Consider the following 16,647-nt stretch of genomic DNA (forward strand, 5'->3'; position numbering starts at 1 on the left):
GGTTTACATATGCTTAAAAACTTGTCCCAAATGACACAGCTAGTTAGCAAAACCCAGGCAGCCTGACTCCATAGGCCTTGTTTAAAGAAGTAATATTTATAAACTGTCCAGCACAGCGGTGGTACAAACAAGAGTTCAATAAATGCCTAAAGTGTTCTTCATACCCAAAATCGTTTCCTGCCAATCAAACTGGACTTACTCTGGTTCTGCATAACCAACTGTCAAATTATTGTTCCATGAAGAAAAGGTGGAATGGGTAGAGATCAGAACAGAGTGAATAACTGGTCAATGTACTTCATGACAGGTAGTAACAGGATGTGGCATTTAGGCTATTTTCACACTTGTTTGCATAACACTTTTTGTTGGAACCGAACTGTCGATTCTCTCCTGGGCAGGGGTCACCGCAAAGGATCACCGACACGAGATTCACAGCAGAGAGTTATTTATTACTAGCGCACTAGGGTCCCAAGCTCTAAGTTGGCCCTGGGACCCCGACTGCTTGTTACAGGCTGTTTATATAGGCAAACACAAGTTCAAACACAGCTTAGGGCGCGAAATTCAAACAAAGCTTTAGGCGCGTGGTAATTGGGTCTGTCTATGGCCTGAGCAAGGTGTCTTGTTCTAATTGGTTAGAGCAGGACCTTATGAGGTTTTTTTCCTGGAGTTGTTGATTCCGGGAACTTCGAGGCAGGGTGGGACCCCCGGAATTGGCAGGGTAGGACCCCATGAGGTTGTTTCCCGGAATTGGCAGGGTGGGACCCTATCAGAGTGGGACCCTATCGAGGCAGGGTGGGACCCTATCCAGAGCCACCTGGTGTTAATTTTTTTAAGTTCTTTTTTATGAGGCCTAGTTTCTAAGTTTTATGCGGCCTAGTTTCATTCCCTCCTCTTTTTGTGTCAGAGGCTCAATCTTGAGCCTCTTCTTCAGTCCTGAGGTTCTGGTATTGTTGGGTCAGAACCACAGCATGTACTATGTTTAATCTATTTTTAATAAGGGTGAGTAAGCGGTTGAGTATGCATGACCCGAAAGTCAGGATGAGCGTGAGCAGGATGAGGGGTCCTAAGATGGTGAAGATTAGGGTGCTAAGCCAAGGGGATTGGTTGTACCAATTTTTAAACTAATTTTGTTGAGATTTTCTCTCTTTTTTTCTCTTGTCTAACCTTTTTCTTAGTTTTGCCATAGAATCTTTAACTATTCCTGAATGATCTGCATAAAAACAACATTGCTCTTTCAGGGCTGCACAGAGTCCGCCCTCTTTCAGAAAGACAATTTCTAGTCCTTGTCGGTTTTGTAATACAACTTCAGACAGAGAAGTCAAGGACTCTTCAAGTTTTGTGATAGATTGTTCTATGGCTCTAAGGTCTTCATCTATGGCTACTTTAAGTTGTTGCAGATGATGGTTACCATGCACTAGGGCTGCTGTCCCGGTCTCAACTCTAGCCGCTACCTTAATTCCTAACATGTCGGCGAGGGTGAGGGAGATTAAGGGCGGGGAGGTGCTTTGAGGAGCTTTTAGTTGGGGCTTCTCCGATATGGAAACCGGGGGCTTTCTAGCTTCTAATAAAACCTGGTTTGGCCTTACTGCAACAGGGGCAGTGTCTGGATTGACTAATAGTCTGATTTGGAGGGGAATTTTGGGCGGGTTGTGCTGGTATAAATAGAGACCCTATATTAACCTTGTTGTTATCTATCTGCTATCAGATTTTGCCGCATCTTCAAACTTGATGCGAACCAGGTTGCAATTTTCCGAATATCGGGTTGTGGTACAGGGCTGGACAAAGGACATGGTTATATACCAAGGTTTTGTGGCCTATTTTTACTTTCCATTATTAGTAGTCACACAGGACCAGCTTTTGCAATACAAGTGAGTCAGATTTTCACAAGTTTTTCTTATTTGTCCTGTCCTGAATCCGGGACAGGCATAAAACCTGTTCCGGCTGATAGACACCTTTCTAGCCTGTCCTTTCCATTCTTGTCCATCCTGAGGAGTCCTTAATAGGACTCCTGTGGGACCAGTAAACCGGGGGCCTGTGTTTTTTATCTTTCCTGCTATTTTTTTTTTTTTTTTTAGGTTGAAATAGAGGTCTGGAAACCTATTTATAGGTCTTTATAGGAGTATTCTCGGAGGTCTTATTTAAGACCTCTTGATTATTAAAATTAATTATCTGTCAGGTCAGGCTAAATGGCCGGTGGGGGTTAGCGTCAAAAACTACACTAGAGACGGCGCAGGGAAGAAGGGCAAACAATAAGCAAGGAGTTAGATACGAGAGAGTCTTATCTTGAGCGGGTCCGCGGAGCGTCGGAGTTTCCATGTCTCAAGTGGTGTTGGTCCGGACGTCTCTGGAGCAGCCTTGGCGTGGGATGCGTGGATCCAAGTGGAGATTCCGTCAACCTTTATGGCTGTGGGCGTGGTCAGGAGAACAATGTAGGGTCCTTTCCACCGAGGATCTAGTCCTTGAGTGCGGTGCCGTCTAACGTAGACAGAGTCTCCCACCTGGAAGGGGTGACTGGTCTGTGGATGTCCTGGTTGGTACAGTTCTGCCAAGGGGGCCCAGATTTGGGCCTGTACTGCTTGGAGTCCTTTTAGCCGAGCCTGTAGGTCAGTTTTAGGATCGGAGGGGGAGAAGGAGTTAAGCAAGGTTGACAAAGGGGGAGGTCCTCCGTAGAGGATTTCATATGGAGTGAGCCTAAAACGGTTAGGCGTATTTCGGGCCCTTAACAGAGCTAAGGATAGGAGGCGTCTCCAATCTTTTAAACCAGTCTCTAAGGTCAATTTAGTAAGGGTCTCTTTTATTGTTCTATTCATTCTTTCTACCTGTCCTGAGCTCTGGGGTCTATAGGCACAATGTAATTTCCAATTAATCCCCAATATCCTGGCGAGCCCCTGACTTACCTGAGAAACGGAGGCCGGCCCGTTATCTGACCTAATTACCTTGGGAAGTCTGAATCTAGGAAAGATTTCTTCCAGAATTTTCTTGGCTACTATGTGTGCCGTTTCTTGCCGGGTGGGGTAGGCTTCTACCCATCCTGAAAAGATATCTATAAACACTAGTAAGTACTTATATCCAGCATAGTGAGGTTTTACTTCAGTGAAGTCTATTTCCCAATAGACTCCTGGGCGATTACCACGAGTTCGTTTCCTTTCTGGCACTCGGGTAGCCCCAGCGTTTAGCTGCTGACAGACCTTACAGGCAGATGTCACTTGTTCTACGAGGGTACTTGCCTTTGGGATTAGAAAGTCAGTTTTTTTTCAATCAGTAATTTTAGCTTTTTGACTACTCAAGTGTGTCCAGGCATGCATCTGCTGGATCATTGCCAGGGCCTCCTTTTGGGGAAGGACTATTTTTCCTCCTTTTTCTCAGTTTTTAGTGTCTTTGTTCTCTATAGCCCCTATGGCTTTTGCTTCTTCCTGGTCTCCCGGGGTTTAAGTATGTTTAATAGTTATGTGGCTGGTTTCGTCAGGTTCTGTGGCTAGGGTTAGTACTTCCGCCATGGCGGCTTGCCTGGCCACTTGGTCGGCCTGTCTGTTTCTTACTGCGACTGGATCTTGTCCTTTTTGATGCCCGGGGCAGTGAATTATAGCCACTTCTTGAGGAAGAAAAAGGCCTTTTAATAAGGCAATTATTTCAACTTTGTTCTTGATTTCCTTTCCTTCTGAGGTTGGGAGACCTCTTCTTTCATAGATACTTCCATAAGTATGAGCCGTTGCAAAGGCATACCGGCTATCAGTATAAATGTTAGCTTTCTTTCCCTTGGACAGCTCTAGGGCCTTGGTTAGTGCTATTAACTCAGCCTTCTGTGCAGACATGCCAGGAGGTAGTGATTGTGCTTAAATGGTGTTGTGGCCATCTACTACCGCCGCTCCCGCCCTCCGGGTACCTGAGTCAAGGTAACTGCTGCCGTCTGTGTACCAGGTGTGATCCGCGTCTGGGAGTTCTTGGTCTTTAAGGTCTTCCCGTGTTCCATGGGTCTCAGCCAGTACTTGCCGACAATCGTGTGGGCTTGGTTGGTCTTCTGGTACCGGCAGCAGCGTAGCAGGGTTTAGGGTGACTGGAGGGCCAAACTGGACGCGGTCCGTGTCCAGTAGGAGGGCCTGGTAGTGGGTTAGGCGTGCGTTGGTTATCCACCGGTCCGGGGGCTGCTGCACTATGGCCTCTAGAGCATGTGGGGTAATAATAGTTAGTGGCTGCCCAAGGGTTAACTTAGCAGAGTCCTTGACCAGCATAGCGGTGGCTGCCATGATGCGAAGACACGGGGGCCAGCCGGCCGCCTCCACTTCTCTCCCTCTCTCCCTGGTCCTTTTTCTCTCACAACTGCCGCCAGGATTTTTGTTAAATGCTTATCCCTCACTCTGTCCTTACGATCCTTTCGCTCCATCTGTTCCTTCACTAACCTGGCTTCCCTTTCCTCAGGGGTTTCTCTCTTATTATACACTTTTTCTGCCTCCTTAACCAATTCCTGTAATCCATAGGTTTGGATTCCATCTAGTCTTTGGAGTTTTCCTTTGATATCTAATGCAGCTTGGTCTATGAATGCCATAGCTATGGTAGCCTTATGTTCTAGGGCCTCTGGGTCTAATGGGGTATACATTTGGAACCCTTCCAGAAGCCTTTCCATGAAGGCTGCCGGGCTTTCATTCCTTTCCTGAGTTATGGTCCTTACCTTGGCCAAATTTGTGGGGTGCTTTCCTGCCCCTTTGAGACCCGCCAACAGAGCCTGGCGATAGATTTGGAGACTCTCCTTACCCGGTGCCGTTTCATAGTCCCAGTCTGGGCGGGTGAGGGGAAATCCCTCGTCTATTTCATTGGAAGTTGGGTTGGGAGGTCTCCTGGTCCTGGCACATTTTTCCGGGCCTCCAGGAGGACTTGCTGCCTTTCTTCAGTGGTTAGGAGGACCTGCAAGAGTTGCTGGCAATCATCCCAAGTGGGCTGGTGAGTGAGGAGAATGGATTTTATTAACGAGGTTAGGGCCTGGGGGTCTTGGGAAAAGGAAGGATTATGGGTTTTCTAGTTGTAGAGGTCAGAGGCAGAGAAGGGCCAGTACTGGACCGTGCGATTGACGGTACAGAGGGGAAAAAGGGAGGATTGCCAAGTGGAAGGGCCATCTGGGTCCTCAGTCCACCGCAAGCGGAGACGAGATGTCGGTGGCGGCGTCCGAGGGGTGAGTTTGGGCGGGGCTGGAGAAGGAGACGGGGTGGAGGGAGGGGCCGAGGGAGAAGTTGGAGAAAGGGTAGGGGCCGAGGCAGTAGAGGAAAGAGCTGGGGACAAGACAGGGGGCAAGGGTGAAGCGTAAGGTGGAGGTCTCAGAAGGGGGTTTTGAGGTGGAGGAGGCAGGGGGTCAAGAAGGAGGAAATCCCTCTGGGGTTCATCTGGGAGGACTGGCTTATGCAGGTCCGGTTTCCGATTTTTTTGGGGGGGCTTCTAAGGCAAGAAGGGTAGACTGGGGTGGGGAAGGGGAATGGAGGAAGGGTTTCACCTAAGAGGGAGGGTTTCGGACCAGATCCTCCTAAGTAATTATGTAGGCCACCTGGTCTGGGTGTCCATGTGGCCCAGGATCCATCACTGTTGCTTTAACCTGTAAGATAATTGGGAGGTCAAATGTTCCGTCCCGGGGCCACCCAACATGGAGGGTAGGCCACTCGGACGAGCAGAATTTTCGCCATCGTCCCTTATGGACTTCTATGGAGAGGTTGTGGGCTCGAGCCCGAACGTCAGGGAAGTGAGTCAGGGCCAGAGACAAAGGAGTCGTCAACGTCTGTCTTATTTCATCCACCTATAACAAGGACAAAACGAAAGTAACAAAAACAAAGACCAGACAAGTAAGGAGAAGCCGCGTGGCCAGAGAGTGGTGCCACAAGATCATAAAATACTCAGACAGCAGGGGCGACCTGCCTACAGATTTAAGGAGGCTGACTGAGTCGTCAGCCTTCTCCCAGACTACCGCCAGGGCATCCCCCGGGGCGTAAGTGGGAAGGTGCCGGACACGTCTGTCCCCCTTCTCCACTTAATTAAGAAGGAGTACTCCCCAGAGTTCAGAGTTAGCCGGCAAGACAGAACAAAACGAAAGTACCTGGTAGGTCCGTTCAGTCAGCAGTCCGTGGCCCGGGCCAGATGGGTCTCCGCTGGATGGGTCGGGGGTCCTCGGACGACCCCACTTCCCGGCCAACGCACCAAATGTTGGAACCGAATTGTCGATTCCCTCCTGGGCAGGGGTCACCGCAAAGGATCACCAACACGAGATTCACAGCAGAGAGTTATTTATTACTAGCGCACTAGGGTCCCAAGCTCTAAGTTGGCCCTGGGACCCCGACTGCTTGTTACAGGCTGTTTATATAGGCAAACACAAGTTCAAACACAGCTTAGGGCGCGAAATTCAAACAAAGTTTTAGGCGCGTGGTAATTGGGTCTGTCTATGGCCTGAGCAAGCTGTCTTGTTCTAATTGGTTAGAGCAGGACCTTATGAGGTTTTTTTCCTGGAGTTGTTGATTCCGGGAACTTCGAGGCAGGGTGGGACCCCCGGAATTGGCAGGGTGGGACCCCATGAGGTTGTTTCCCGGAATTGGCAGGGTGGGACCCTATCAGAGTGGGACCCTATCGAGGCAGGGTGGGACCCTATCCAGAGCCACCTGGTGTTAATTTTTTTAAGTTCTTTTTTATGAGGCCTAGTTTCTAAGTTTTATGCGGCCTAGTTTCATTTTTAACAGTTCTAAAGCACAAGAACCATTCTAAGCTGCTGAAAGCGTAAGGCATGTCTATGATCCAGGACTCCAATTCACTGTGGATCAGTGGATCTCAACCTTTACTCAACCTTTAGGGTATATCAGAACCACCTGGGGGTTTTTAACAGCACTAGAGCTGCCCAGGCTCCATTCCTGCAGATTCTGTTTCAACTGGTCTGGAGTAAGCATGCATGTGTTTTTCACAGCCCCCCAGATGCAGCTAGGTTTGCAAACCACTGTCCAAGATGCTCTCACACTTTCGTTCACTTCAACACACACTCACTGAGATTCTAAGCACTATGAATCGGACCAAGTTAACAAGTCAGGCTCCACTCCCTAATAATATTGGCAAAGAAACCAACATCAGAGATTTATTCCAGTCCAAACCAAACAAATTGCCGGGTGAAAAAAATGCCCTGGCATAGTTTGTCATACAAAACAACTTCCTGTATCTTCCTGGTCAGTAGCCTAGAGACTGACTCTGAGCCACGAGAATTCAGAATCAGGGAAAAATGCCAGTTTGAGGCATCTGCCACACTCCTAGCACACCCCCAAAAGCGCCCAGCTACATTTCACATCCACTGTCCTAACAGGGATCGAAATAGGGAAGAGCAGTGCAATACAGAAAACAGAGCCTGCTGGGCATCAAAAGGCTGGAGAATTCCAGTCCTAGCCCTGCTACCAATCAGTCTGGTCACTTCTCTCTGGTCCTGGTGTGGCCAACAGTTATGCACGAGGGTGAGGCATAAAAACACAGATGTCAGACAAGCTCCAGCATCCAAAATACATCGAAATTAAAAAGCATTAAGGTGATATCAAGGAATCTATGCCATCAACCAGAAAAGTAACTGAAGTATTCCTTTTCCCATTCTTAAGAAATCAAAAGTGGAAGCAAAAATTGAGCAATCAGCCTACCAAGTTGACTGGGGCAACAGAATACACTCACGGATTCTGTTCACAACAGCGGGGGTGACAGACCAAAAGGAGAACGGCAGAGCGTCCCTCTCTCCTCTGTCCACTCATGCAACCAGCACGTGAGTGCGTCCACATGCAGCTCCCAGTCTCCTGTCCCACTGACGCCAGCGTCCACTCACCACAAGCCTACTAAGTGCCACATGTGCTATGATGCTCCCTCATCTCATCACCATAGACGTCCCTGCTGGAGGTGAGTATGTGACAGACGAAAATCACGGAGGCCTAGGGAGGTTGAGACCCGCATTCCCACTGCGGTGAGGGTGTGCTTGAGAGGGACCCCACGGCTGGGCCCTCCATGCCGCTCTCCTCAGTAATCACTCCCAGACCAGAGCAGCGAGGGTGGATTTTCTTCCTCTCACTATTTTCAGCCCCTTGGCTGACCCAGCATTCCCCAGAAAGCTATCGATTTCTGGCAGCTCTGAGGCCACAAAGCCATAAACGCACGGGACACACAGCCCATCTGTCTCTAACGGGTCTTTTACTTGTCATGCTCGTCATTTCAAAGAGCAGATGGGTTAAGAAAGACTTGGCAAGTTACCACGAAATGACCCCTCCACTCCTTCCTGGGGGAAGGGTGACCAGTTAGCAGTCAGGCCGCCTTTCTTCCCCCACTCCCTGCATTCCTGTCCCTAAGGAGCCACAGACAATCCCACCAAATAGAGGCAGGAGACAGCCGCCTCCTTCCTACAGCTGGGAGGGGGGGGAAGGGTCCTCTCGGGCCTTTCTAACTGCATGAAAACCAAACTGTGAGCTGTACTGACCCGGGCCTCACCCATGTTGCAGTCACGTACAACACAGGAGCCCAGTGGTATCATCAGGCAGAACTACGAATGTGCTTTCCATCGTTTTCATACAAGGATTCCAGAACCGTTATCCACACAGTTCCACTTCTCACACATACGACGTACTTCACGGATTACACATCATGTTCACCATGCCCCTCATCTGCTCCTCCCAGTTTTTCAAACTTTGTGATCCCTCGAGTATGTTTTCCCATCTCCATTTCTTAAGAAATGGAGTTTCTGAGGTTATGAAATCAAAACTTTCCCAAGAACATCCAGCTAGTGTTAGAACCAGGATATGAGGGCTTCTGATTCTAGAACCGGTATTTGTGCCACTATTCCACATGGGCCGCTCCAGGGATTTCTGCCTGATCTGAAAATGCAGACAGCAAATCCGTCTCTCTACAGTCCTGGGGTTCCCTATAGACAAGAAGTCAAACTTCTAACAGAAAGCTTATACTTATTTGGAAGGCTACCTGGGATATTTCTTTTAAGTTAGTTTGTTCATGTTTTGGAAAGATTGCTCAATGGCAATGCAGGGCATGAAGTGTAGAAAGGATTCCATGATGAGGCAGAGAAACAATTCAGTGGCTCTTACAACGGTTCAAATGAGGCATGAGGTGCAACCAGAAAGGACAGAGGGAAAATGCATTGGAAAGAAATGCAAAATGAAGTCCACTCAGACCCAGGATGGAAACAAGGGGAGTAAACACAATGGTGGTTTCTAGTTTGAAAGACTGATGAACAGGGATGTCATTAACTACTACAGAGTGGTATCTGGGGCCTGGGTGCACCAGTTTGTTTAACCATTCACCTGCTGAGCAGTCTCCAGGTTGTTTCCAGTTTCTAGCCTTTATAAATAATGCTGCTATGAACAGATACATATAGGCTTTTGTGTGAACATAAGTCTTCATTTCTCTGGGATAACTGCCCATGAATGTGAGTGCTGCATCCTGTGGCAATTGCACATTGAGATTTTTAAGAAACTGTCAAGCTGTTTTCCAGAATGGCTGTACCATCTTCCATTCCCATCAACCAAGTGTGAGTGATCCCGTTTCCCTGCGTCCTCACCAGCATTGGTCTTGTTACTACTTTTTATTTTAGGCATTCTGATAGGTGTATAGTGACGTGGCTTTAGTGTGCATTTTTCTGATTGCTCATGATGTTGAACAGCTTTTCATGTGCTTATATGTTATCTGAAATGTCTCTTCAGGTTTTTTATTCATTTTCAAACTAGATGTTTCGGTTTCACTGCTGAATTTTGATAGTTCTTTATATATTATAGATATGAGTCCTTTATCAGACATGTGGTTTGCAAATAGTTTCTCCCAGTCTCTAGCTCCTCTTTTCATCTTTATTTTGCATTTTACATTTTAGTCCATGATCCATTTTGAGTTAATTTTTGTACTAGGTATGAGGTTTAGAGCAGAGTTCAGGTTTTTTTCCTATGAATAATCAGGTAGTCAGTAACTTTTTTTAAGAGACAAGGTCTCACTCTGTCACCTAGGCTAGAATGCAATGACAAGATCAGAGCTCACTGCAGCCTTGACTCCTGGGCTCAAGTTATCCTCCCGCCTCAGCCTCCTGGAGTAGCTGGGACCACAGGCAGGTGCCACCATGACCAGTTCATTTTTTTAGTTTTTGTAGAGACAGGGTCTTGTGCCTTGTTACCCAGGCTGGTGTGGAACTCCTAGGCTCAAGTCATCATCCCACTTATATGGGGCCAGGCACTGGCACATGCCTGTAATCACAGCACTTTGGGAGGATGAAGCAGGAGAATCACTTGAATCCAGGAATTCCAGACCAGCCTGAGCAACAGAGGGAGGCTCTGTCTCTGCAAAAAATTTTAAACATTAGCTGGGCATGGTGTTGTACACCTGTGGTCCCAGCTACTTGGGAGGCTGAGGTGGGAGGATCTCTCGAGCCTATGAGACTGAGGCTGCAGTGAGCCATGATCGCACCACTACACTCCAGCCTGGGAGAAAGTGAGACCCTGTCTCAAAAAAAAAAAAAAAAAAAAAAAGAGCTAGAGCATCACCCATATTAAAGACAGGTATTGTCTTTCTGATAATTTAATTACAGTTATATAATGGACATGTAAAATATCCAGTTTGAAAGTTTGAAAAATATATAACTTTAAGTATTCTTACCTTAAAATTCTGATTCCTAAGATATCACATACTGTTTACATAAGTATCACAATGCCGGGACAACAACTAAAAATGTGTACGAGGGAGAAAAATGAGCATGTATGCCTATTAAGGTATATTTCCCTCTTATTACATAAAAAGGTCATCACGGCAAATCCCTGTGACTGTATCTAAAGCAAGCCTACAGTTTTACTTCTCTGTATTATAAAATGCAAAGCTAAAATTCAAATACTACACATTTCCTGAAGCCAAGGGTAGTTTACTTAAAATAAATGCCTAGGGTCTATATAAAAAATATGGAAAAGCTAGCTACTTCATAGCCACTCCAATCTAAGTTCAGTTTTTTCTTTAATTGACACATAATTGTGTACTGTACATATGTATGGAGTACACATGGTGATGTTATAATACATGTATTGTAGGTGATCAGCATAATTAGCATATCCACCATCTCAAACATTTATCATTTCTTTGTGTTGGTAACGTTCAATACCCTTCCTCCAGTTATCTGGAACTATATTTTTCTTTCTTTTTTTTTTTTTTTTTTTTTTCAGACAAAGTGTTGCTCCGTTGCCCAGGCTAGAGGGCAGTGGTGTGATCTCAGCTCACTGCAACATCTCCTTCCCAGGTTCAAGCTATTCTCCTGCCTCGGCCTCCCTGGTAGCTGGGATAACAGGCACCCACCACTATGCCGGCTAATTTTTGTATTTTTAGTAGAGACGGGGTTTCAACACGTTGGCCAGACTGGTCTCAAACTCCTGACCTCAGGTGATCCACCCACCTCAGCCTCCCAAAGTGCTAGGATTACAGGCATGAGCCACCGCTCCCAGTCTGAAACTATATATTCTTGTTAACTATAGTCATCCTATGTTATAGAACACTAGAACTTATTCCTATCCAGCTATAATTTTGTATCCTTTAACAAATTTCTCCCTATCTCCCTCTTCCCCCACCCTTCTCACCCTCTAGGATCCTCTGTCTACTTTCAACTTCCATGAGATCCACTCTTTTTTGCCTTCCACATAAGAGAACATGTGCTGTGTAACTATCTGTCCCTGGCTTATTTCATAATATCTTCCAGTTCCATCCACATTGCTGAGAATAACAGGACTTCATCCTGTGTTATGGCTGAATAGTATGCTACTGTGTATAAAGACCACATTTTCTCTATCCATCATCTGCTGTTGGACACCGAGGCTGATTCCATATCTTGGCTATGGTGAACAGTGCTGTAGGAAACGGAGGTGTGGATGCCCCTCTGACACTGATTTCCTTTTCTTTGGGTATCTACACTGTAGTGGGACTGCTGGATCACACTGTAATTTCATTTGCAGTTTTCTGAGGAACCTCCATACTGTTTGCCATAGTGGGCGCCTTAGCTTACTCTTACTCTTTCTCTTTTTTCTCTTCGAGACAGAGTCTCACTGTTGCCCAGGCTGGAGTATAGTGGTGTAATCTCGGCTTGCTCACTGTAGCATCCGCCTCCCGGGTTCCAGTGGTTCTCATGCCTCAGCCTCCTGAGTAGCTGGGATTACGCGCACCCACCACTGCACCTGGCAAATTTTTGTATTTTTTAGTAGAGATGGGGTTTCACCACGTTGGCCAGGCTGGTCTTGAACTCCTGGACTCAAGTGACCCACCCACCTCAGCCGCCCAACAGTGCTGGGATTACAGGTGTGATCCACTGCTCCCAGCTAATTTTTTGTGTTTTTAGTAGAGATGGGGTTTCACTATGTTGGTCAGACTGGTTTCAAACTCCTGACCTCAGGTGATCTGCCCGCCTTGGCCTCCCAAAGTGCTGGGATGTCAGCGTGCGCCCCACGCCCAGCCAGCTGCTCTAGTGTACACCCCCCTACAGTGTGTAAGAGCTTCCTTGTCTCCATATCCTCGCCATCACTTGTTATTTTTTGTCTTTTTGATAATACTCATCCTGACAGGTGAGATGATACCTCACTGTGGTTTTGATTTACATTTCTCTGATTAAAAGTGATACTAAGCATTTTTCTCACATATTTTTTGGCCATTTATATGTCTTCTTTAAAGAAATGTCTGTTCTGTTGGGTGTGGTGACACAAACCTGTAAGCCCAGCACTCAGAACGCTAAGGCAGGAGGACAGCTTGAGCTTAGACCAGCCTAGGCAGCATAGCGAAACCCTAGCTCAAAAAAAAAAAAAAAAAAAAAAAAAGAAGAGGAAGAAGAAAGAAATATCTTTGTCTGTTCAGCTTTTTGACCTCCAAAAATTAAGAGCCCATTTTGGAATCTGGCGACCTGCCTGATTCAGAGACAAACTGTTTGGTTCTACTCTGCAACTTCCTATTTGACTTTGGGAAGTTCCCTTAGCCACTTTGAGCTCAACTTCCTCAACATTAACCAGGAATAAGTGCCATCTGCCTCTGCTGGTTAACGCTGAGGACTGAAAGGAGAACCTCCACAACACCACTTGACAATGCCACCTGGCGGAAGCCCCTCAATGCGGGGCTGGTAGGATCATCTAAAGCTAAGTACAACTTTCCTTTCCACTTTCTCAGGCTCATGCTGCATACGATTAGCAAGGACTAGCCAATAAAGGAAACCAAAATACTTGCTTAATTTTTAGTAAGAAATTTTTAAAGAGTGGGGGTGGTAGAAAAATAGGAGGGAGACGAGGGGAAGAAAAAGCAGCCGGTCACAAGTTCTAGTCCAGGGCTCATCCCCGGCCTCCTCACTCAGGCAATCACCAGTCCCCACCTCCTGGGGAGGGGTACTTTCTCGGCAGGCTTCACCCACGTGGAAGGCACTGCCACAGGTGTTCAGAAACCAGGAGCACCTTGAAATGGGCAATGTGCTTTGGGTAGGAGACCTACAATTTCCGCAAAGAAACCACGGCACAAAAGTGACCCACATAGGAGCTACCAACGACTGTAAACACTTGGTGGCAAAAACTGATGCGATACTTTCTGTACAGGAGACACACACCCAAATAAAACTTGCAAAAATAGCAGAGAAAAAAATACAGCAGACATCCAGTGCCATTCTGTTACAGAAATATTTATATCCCAAAGCCAAGGACCTCTCTGGAACACTGCCTTTATTTCCATGTTTCATGGAAGATGTTTGAGTGCACTCACATGTGTCTCAACAAACTTCCAGTCCCTGCTCTAAACCCTGTGGATCCTCAGCAAAACCCAAAAACAAGTATCCATTTTCCTTCCAAATGGGAAATTTCCTGACCTAGCAAAACCAGCATCAAATCCACTTATTATGAGATAGCTGGTTACAGGCGAAGCCCCCTAGTCCCAGGATGACTCCCCTCCTGCAGGAGCGGGAAGGATGGCCATAGCACTGGCCTGCCAGACCACATCTCCAGGCAGTTTGAAACCATGGCTGCTCAGGTGAGCCATGATAAAAATTGAAACCAAGTATCTCTGAAAAGTGTACATGTGAAGAGCCACACCTCGAACCAGACTCAGCAGAAATGGACGTTGCAAGGTTTGTTCAGAGACCTCCTCTCCATGCCCTCTCTTCCTGAGACCTCCCTCCTTGCACTAGGGGCCCAGGGCCAAGGGACCGCTCGCTTACCTCTAGCCCAGTGCATTTTCAGGAACAGCTCCCAGACTCTACCAGACCCTGAAATGTATTCACTGAATGCACTATTTCTTCAAATGATCATAAATCATCTGACTATAACAACAATTGTTTTAAAAGTGTTCTCTCTCTCTGTTGGGAATCGTGCCATGAGTTTGAGCAAGCAGCTTTGCTTCTCTTTACTGCAATTCTATCATTTGCAACATGTTAACAATTACTGTGTTCACCCATAGCATTGTTGCAAAAAGCCTTAAGATCCACTTCATGTAGTCTGCCTGGAGCACAGACCCTGTCACACGGCAAACGTCCACTGAAGGTGAGTTATCTGTAGCTATTAGTACCTAGCACTCCAGCGAACGAAAGGAGTCGATCAGGTCTCATCGTATCACCATGAAAGGATGTCCATGTAGACTGCGCAGTGGGAGTAGGGGGACTCAGTGTTTATCAGGTACTATTTTGTTTTTTACAACGTGTACATATATATTTGTAGGTACACTGGAAAAGATCTGGAAGGAAATACACCCAGTGTTAATAGTGACTACCCCAAAGACACATTCATCCAAACACACAACAGAAAAACACTATCTTTCTGCCTTCCATATCATTTGAACTATTTTCAATAAGCATCTATGGCTTTTGTAAAGTTTTTGAAAGGAATTTATTGCATTTTTTTCTGGAGAAACAAGCAGAAGCATGAAAAAGGTGGAAACAGAAGGTAAAATGGAATGGGACTCAATGGAATTGAGTCCAAGCCAGGCTCAGCAGGCACACGAACCACGCACCTCTCACTACAACTCAACACCAGCTCTCTCTTCTCTTGATCCAATGGCCCAAGACTCAGAGATAAAATGTTTATTGTGATCACATCAATCACACCACGGAGCTTGGAACCACCCTTCCAAACTCCTCTGGTTCTGTGTACCTGCCCAGGGCTGTTAGCTTTCCTCCTGTGTCTTTGCTGGCCTGTAATCCCCTAGTGGTGGAAATGCACCCTGACACTCAGCCATCATCCCCACAACACTCAGCACCGCATAGAGACCAGGGCAGTGATGTCCACTCGGACTGTGATTCTGCTTATAAAGCAAAGGACCAGGGACCAGATGCGACTTCTCTTTGGTAACTCATCAGCTGTTGCTTGAACCAGAACAAACTCAGGTCTTCTGATGCCCAGAAAAGAACTAGTGCCTCTCCCACTAGAAAAGTGATGAAAATGTTTTGCTTGCTGTGAAAAGATGCCCTACTGGAGAAGATGGGTGCAAGTTCTCATGGAGGCACTCAGCCCAGATCACCAGGAAACAGGGCTGCCGGATGAGACTCTCGGCCCAGGTCATCAGGAAACAGGGCTGCCAGATGAGACACTCGGCCCAGATCACCAGGAAACAGGGCTGCTGGATGAGACACTCGGCCCAGGTCACCAGGAAACGGGGCTGCCAGATGAGACACTCGGCCCAGGTCACTAGGAAACAGGGCTGCCGGATGAGACACTAAGCCCGTCCACCGGAAAGGAAATCTGGCTGGGCAGTGGAGGGAAATTCACACAGCCCAAGGACAGCAACAGCATGAACAAAACAAGAAATACCTGACTGGAAAGCCATAGCCTGGCTAGCAAATTCGAAACAGAGCCACAATCCTAGCAGCACACATCAATGCAACACAGAGCTTCAGTCAGTGTGCGCACACTTTAAGTAGAAATGTAAAATACCCATATTTTTGGAACAAGCGGGCTATTTGTGTGTGTGTGTGTGTGTGGTGTCAAAGAAAACAGCTGAGAAGAAACTGTTGGCAAGGAAATAGAAACAGGCGCCCTTACACATTGACAGTGAGATAACGGTATGGCCCTAACGGAAGGGAATCCGGCAACACCCATCAAGATTTAAAATGCGCAGAACCCTGGATCCCACAATTCCATTTCTAGCAATGCATCCTATGAACATATTCACGCAAATATGCAAGAATTATGTACAACTCAGCACTGATTAATCCAAACGGTTGGGAACAACCTAAATACTTACCAGTGGGGAACTGGTGGAGAACCGTGTTTATCTTATGCCAACATCTGTGTTTTTAAAAACAAGACACAGGCTGGGCACAGTGGCTCATGCGTGTAATCCCAGCACTTTGAGAGGCTGAGACAGGTGGATCACGAGGCCAAGATATCCAAACCATCCTGGCCAACATGGTGAAACCTCGTCTATACTGAAAATACAAAAATTATCTGGGCGTGGTGGCGCACACCTGTAGTCCCAGCTACTCAGGAGGTTGAGGCAGGAGAATCGCTTGAACCCGGGAGGCGGAGGTTGCAGTGAGCCGAGATCACGCCAGCCTGGTGACAGAGCAAGACTCTGCCTTGGAAAAACAAACAAACAAACAAAAACTGGCAACAGTGGTCACAGGGCAGTGATGGGAGTAGGACTGCCTTTCACTCTCCAGTACGTTTTGAATGTCGCTCATATTAC

At 46.9% G+C, this 16,647-nt stretch overlaps 2 protein-coding genes across 2 annotated transcripts in view; both read right to left on the bottom strand.

Moving 5' to 3' along the window:
• The window catches only part of LOC144334769 (SH3 domain and tetratricopeptide repeat-containing protein 1-like), a 30,170-nt gene extending 28,707 nt beyond the window's left edge, over nt 1-1,463 (bottom strand). The window contains exon 1 of the mRNA XM_077966397.1: nt 1,406-1,463. Within this exon, the coding sequence (XP_077822523.1) occupies nt 1,406-1,463 (58 nt within the window). The remainder of the gene's footprint in view (nt 1-1,405) is intronic.
• A 59-nt stretch (nt 1,464-1,522) lies between these two features.
• On the bottom strand, nt 1,523-5,936 carry LOC144334830 (uncharacterized). The gene is made up of 2 exons (XM_077966594.1): nt 3,881-5,936; nt 1,523-2,594 (listed from the first exon to the last, which is right to left on the bottom strand). Exons 1-2 carry the CDS (start codon nt 4,239-4,241, stop codon nt 2,473-2,475), a joined length of 483 nt encoding a protein of 160 aa, XP_077822720.1. The 5' UTR covers nt 4,242-5,936; the 3' UTR covers nt 1,523-2,472.
• Nucleotides 5,937-16,647: the final 10,711 nt, after the last annotated feature.

The sequence above is a fragment of the Macaca mulatta genome, chromosome 15, assembly GCF_049350105.2.
Source record: "Macaca mulatta isolate MMU2019108-1 chromosome 15, T2T-MMU8v2.0, whole genome shotgun sequence".
NCBI classification, from domain to species: Eukaryota; Metazoa; Chordata; class Mammalia; order Primates; family Cercopithecidae; genus Macaca; species Macaca mulatta.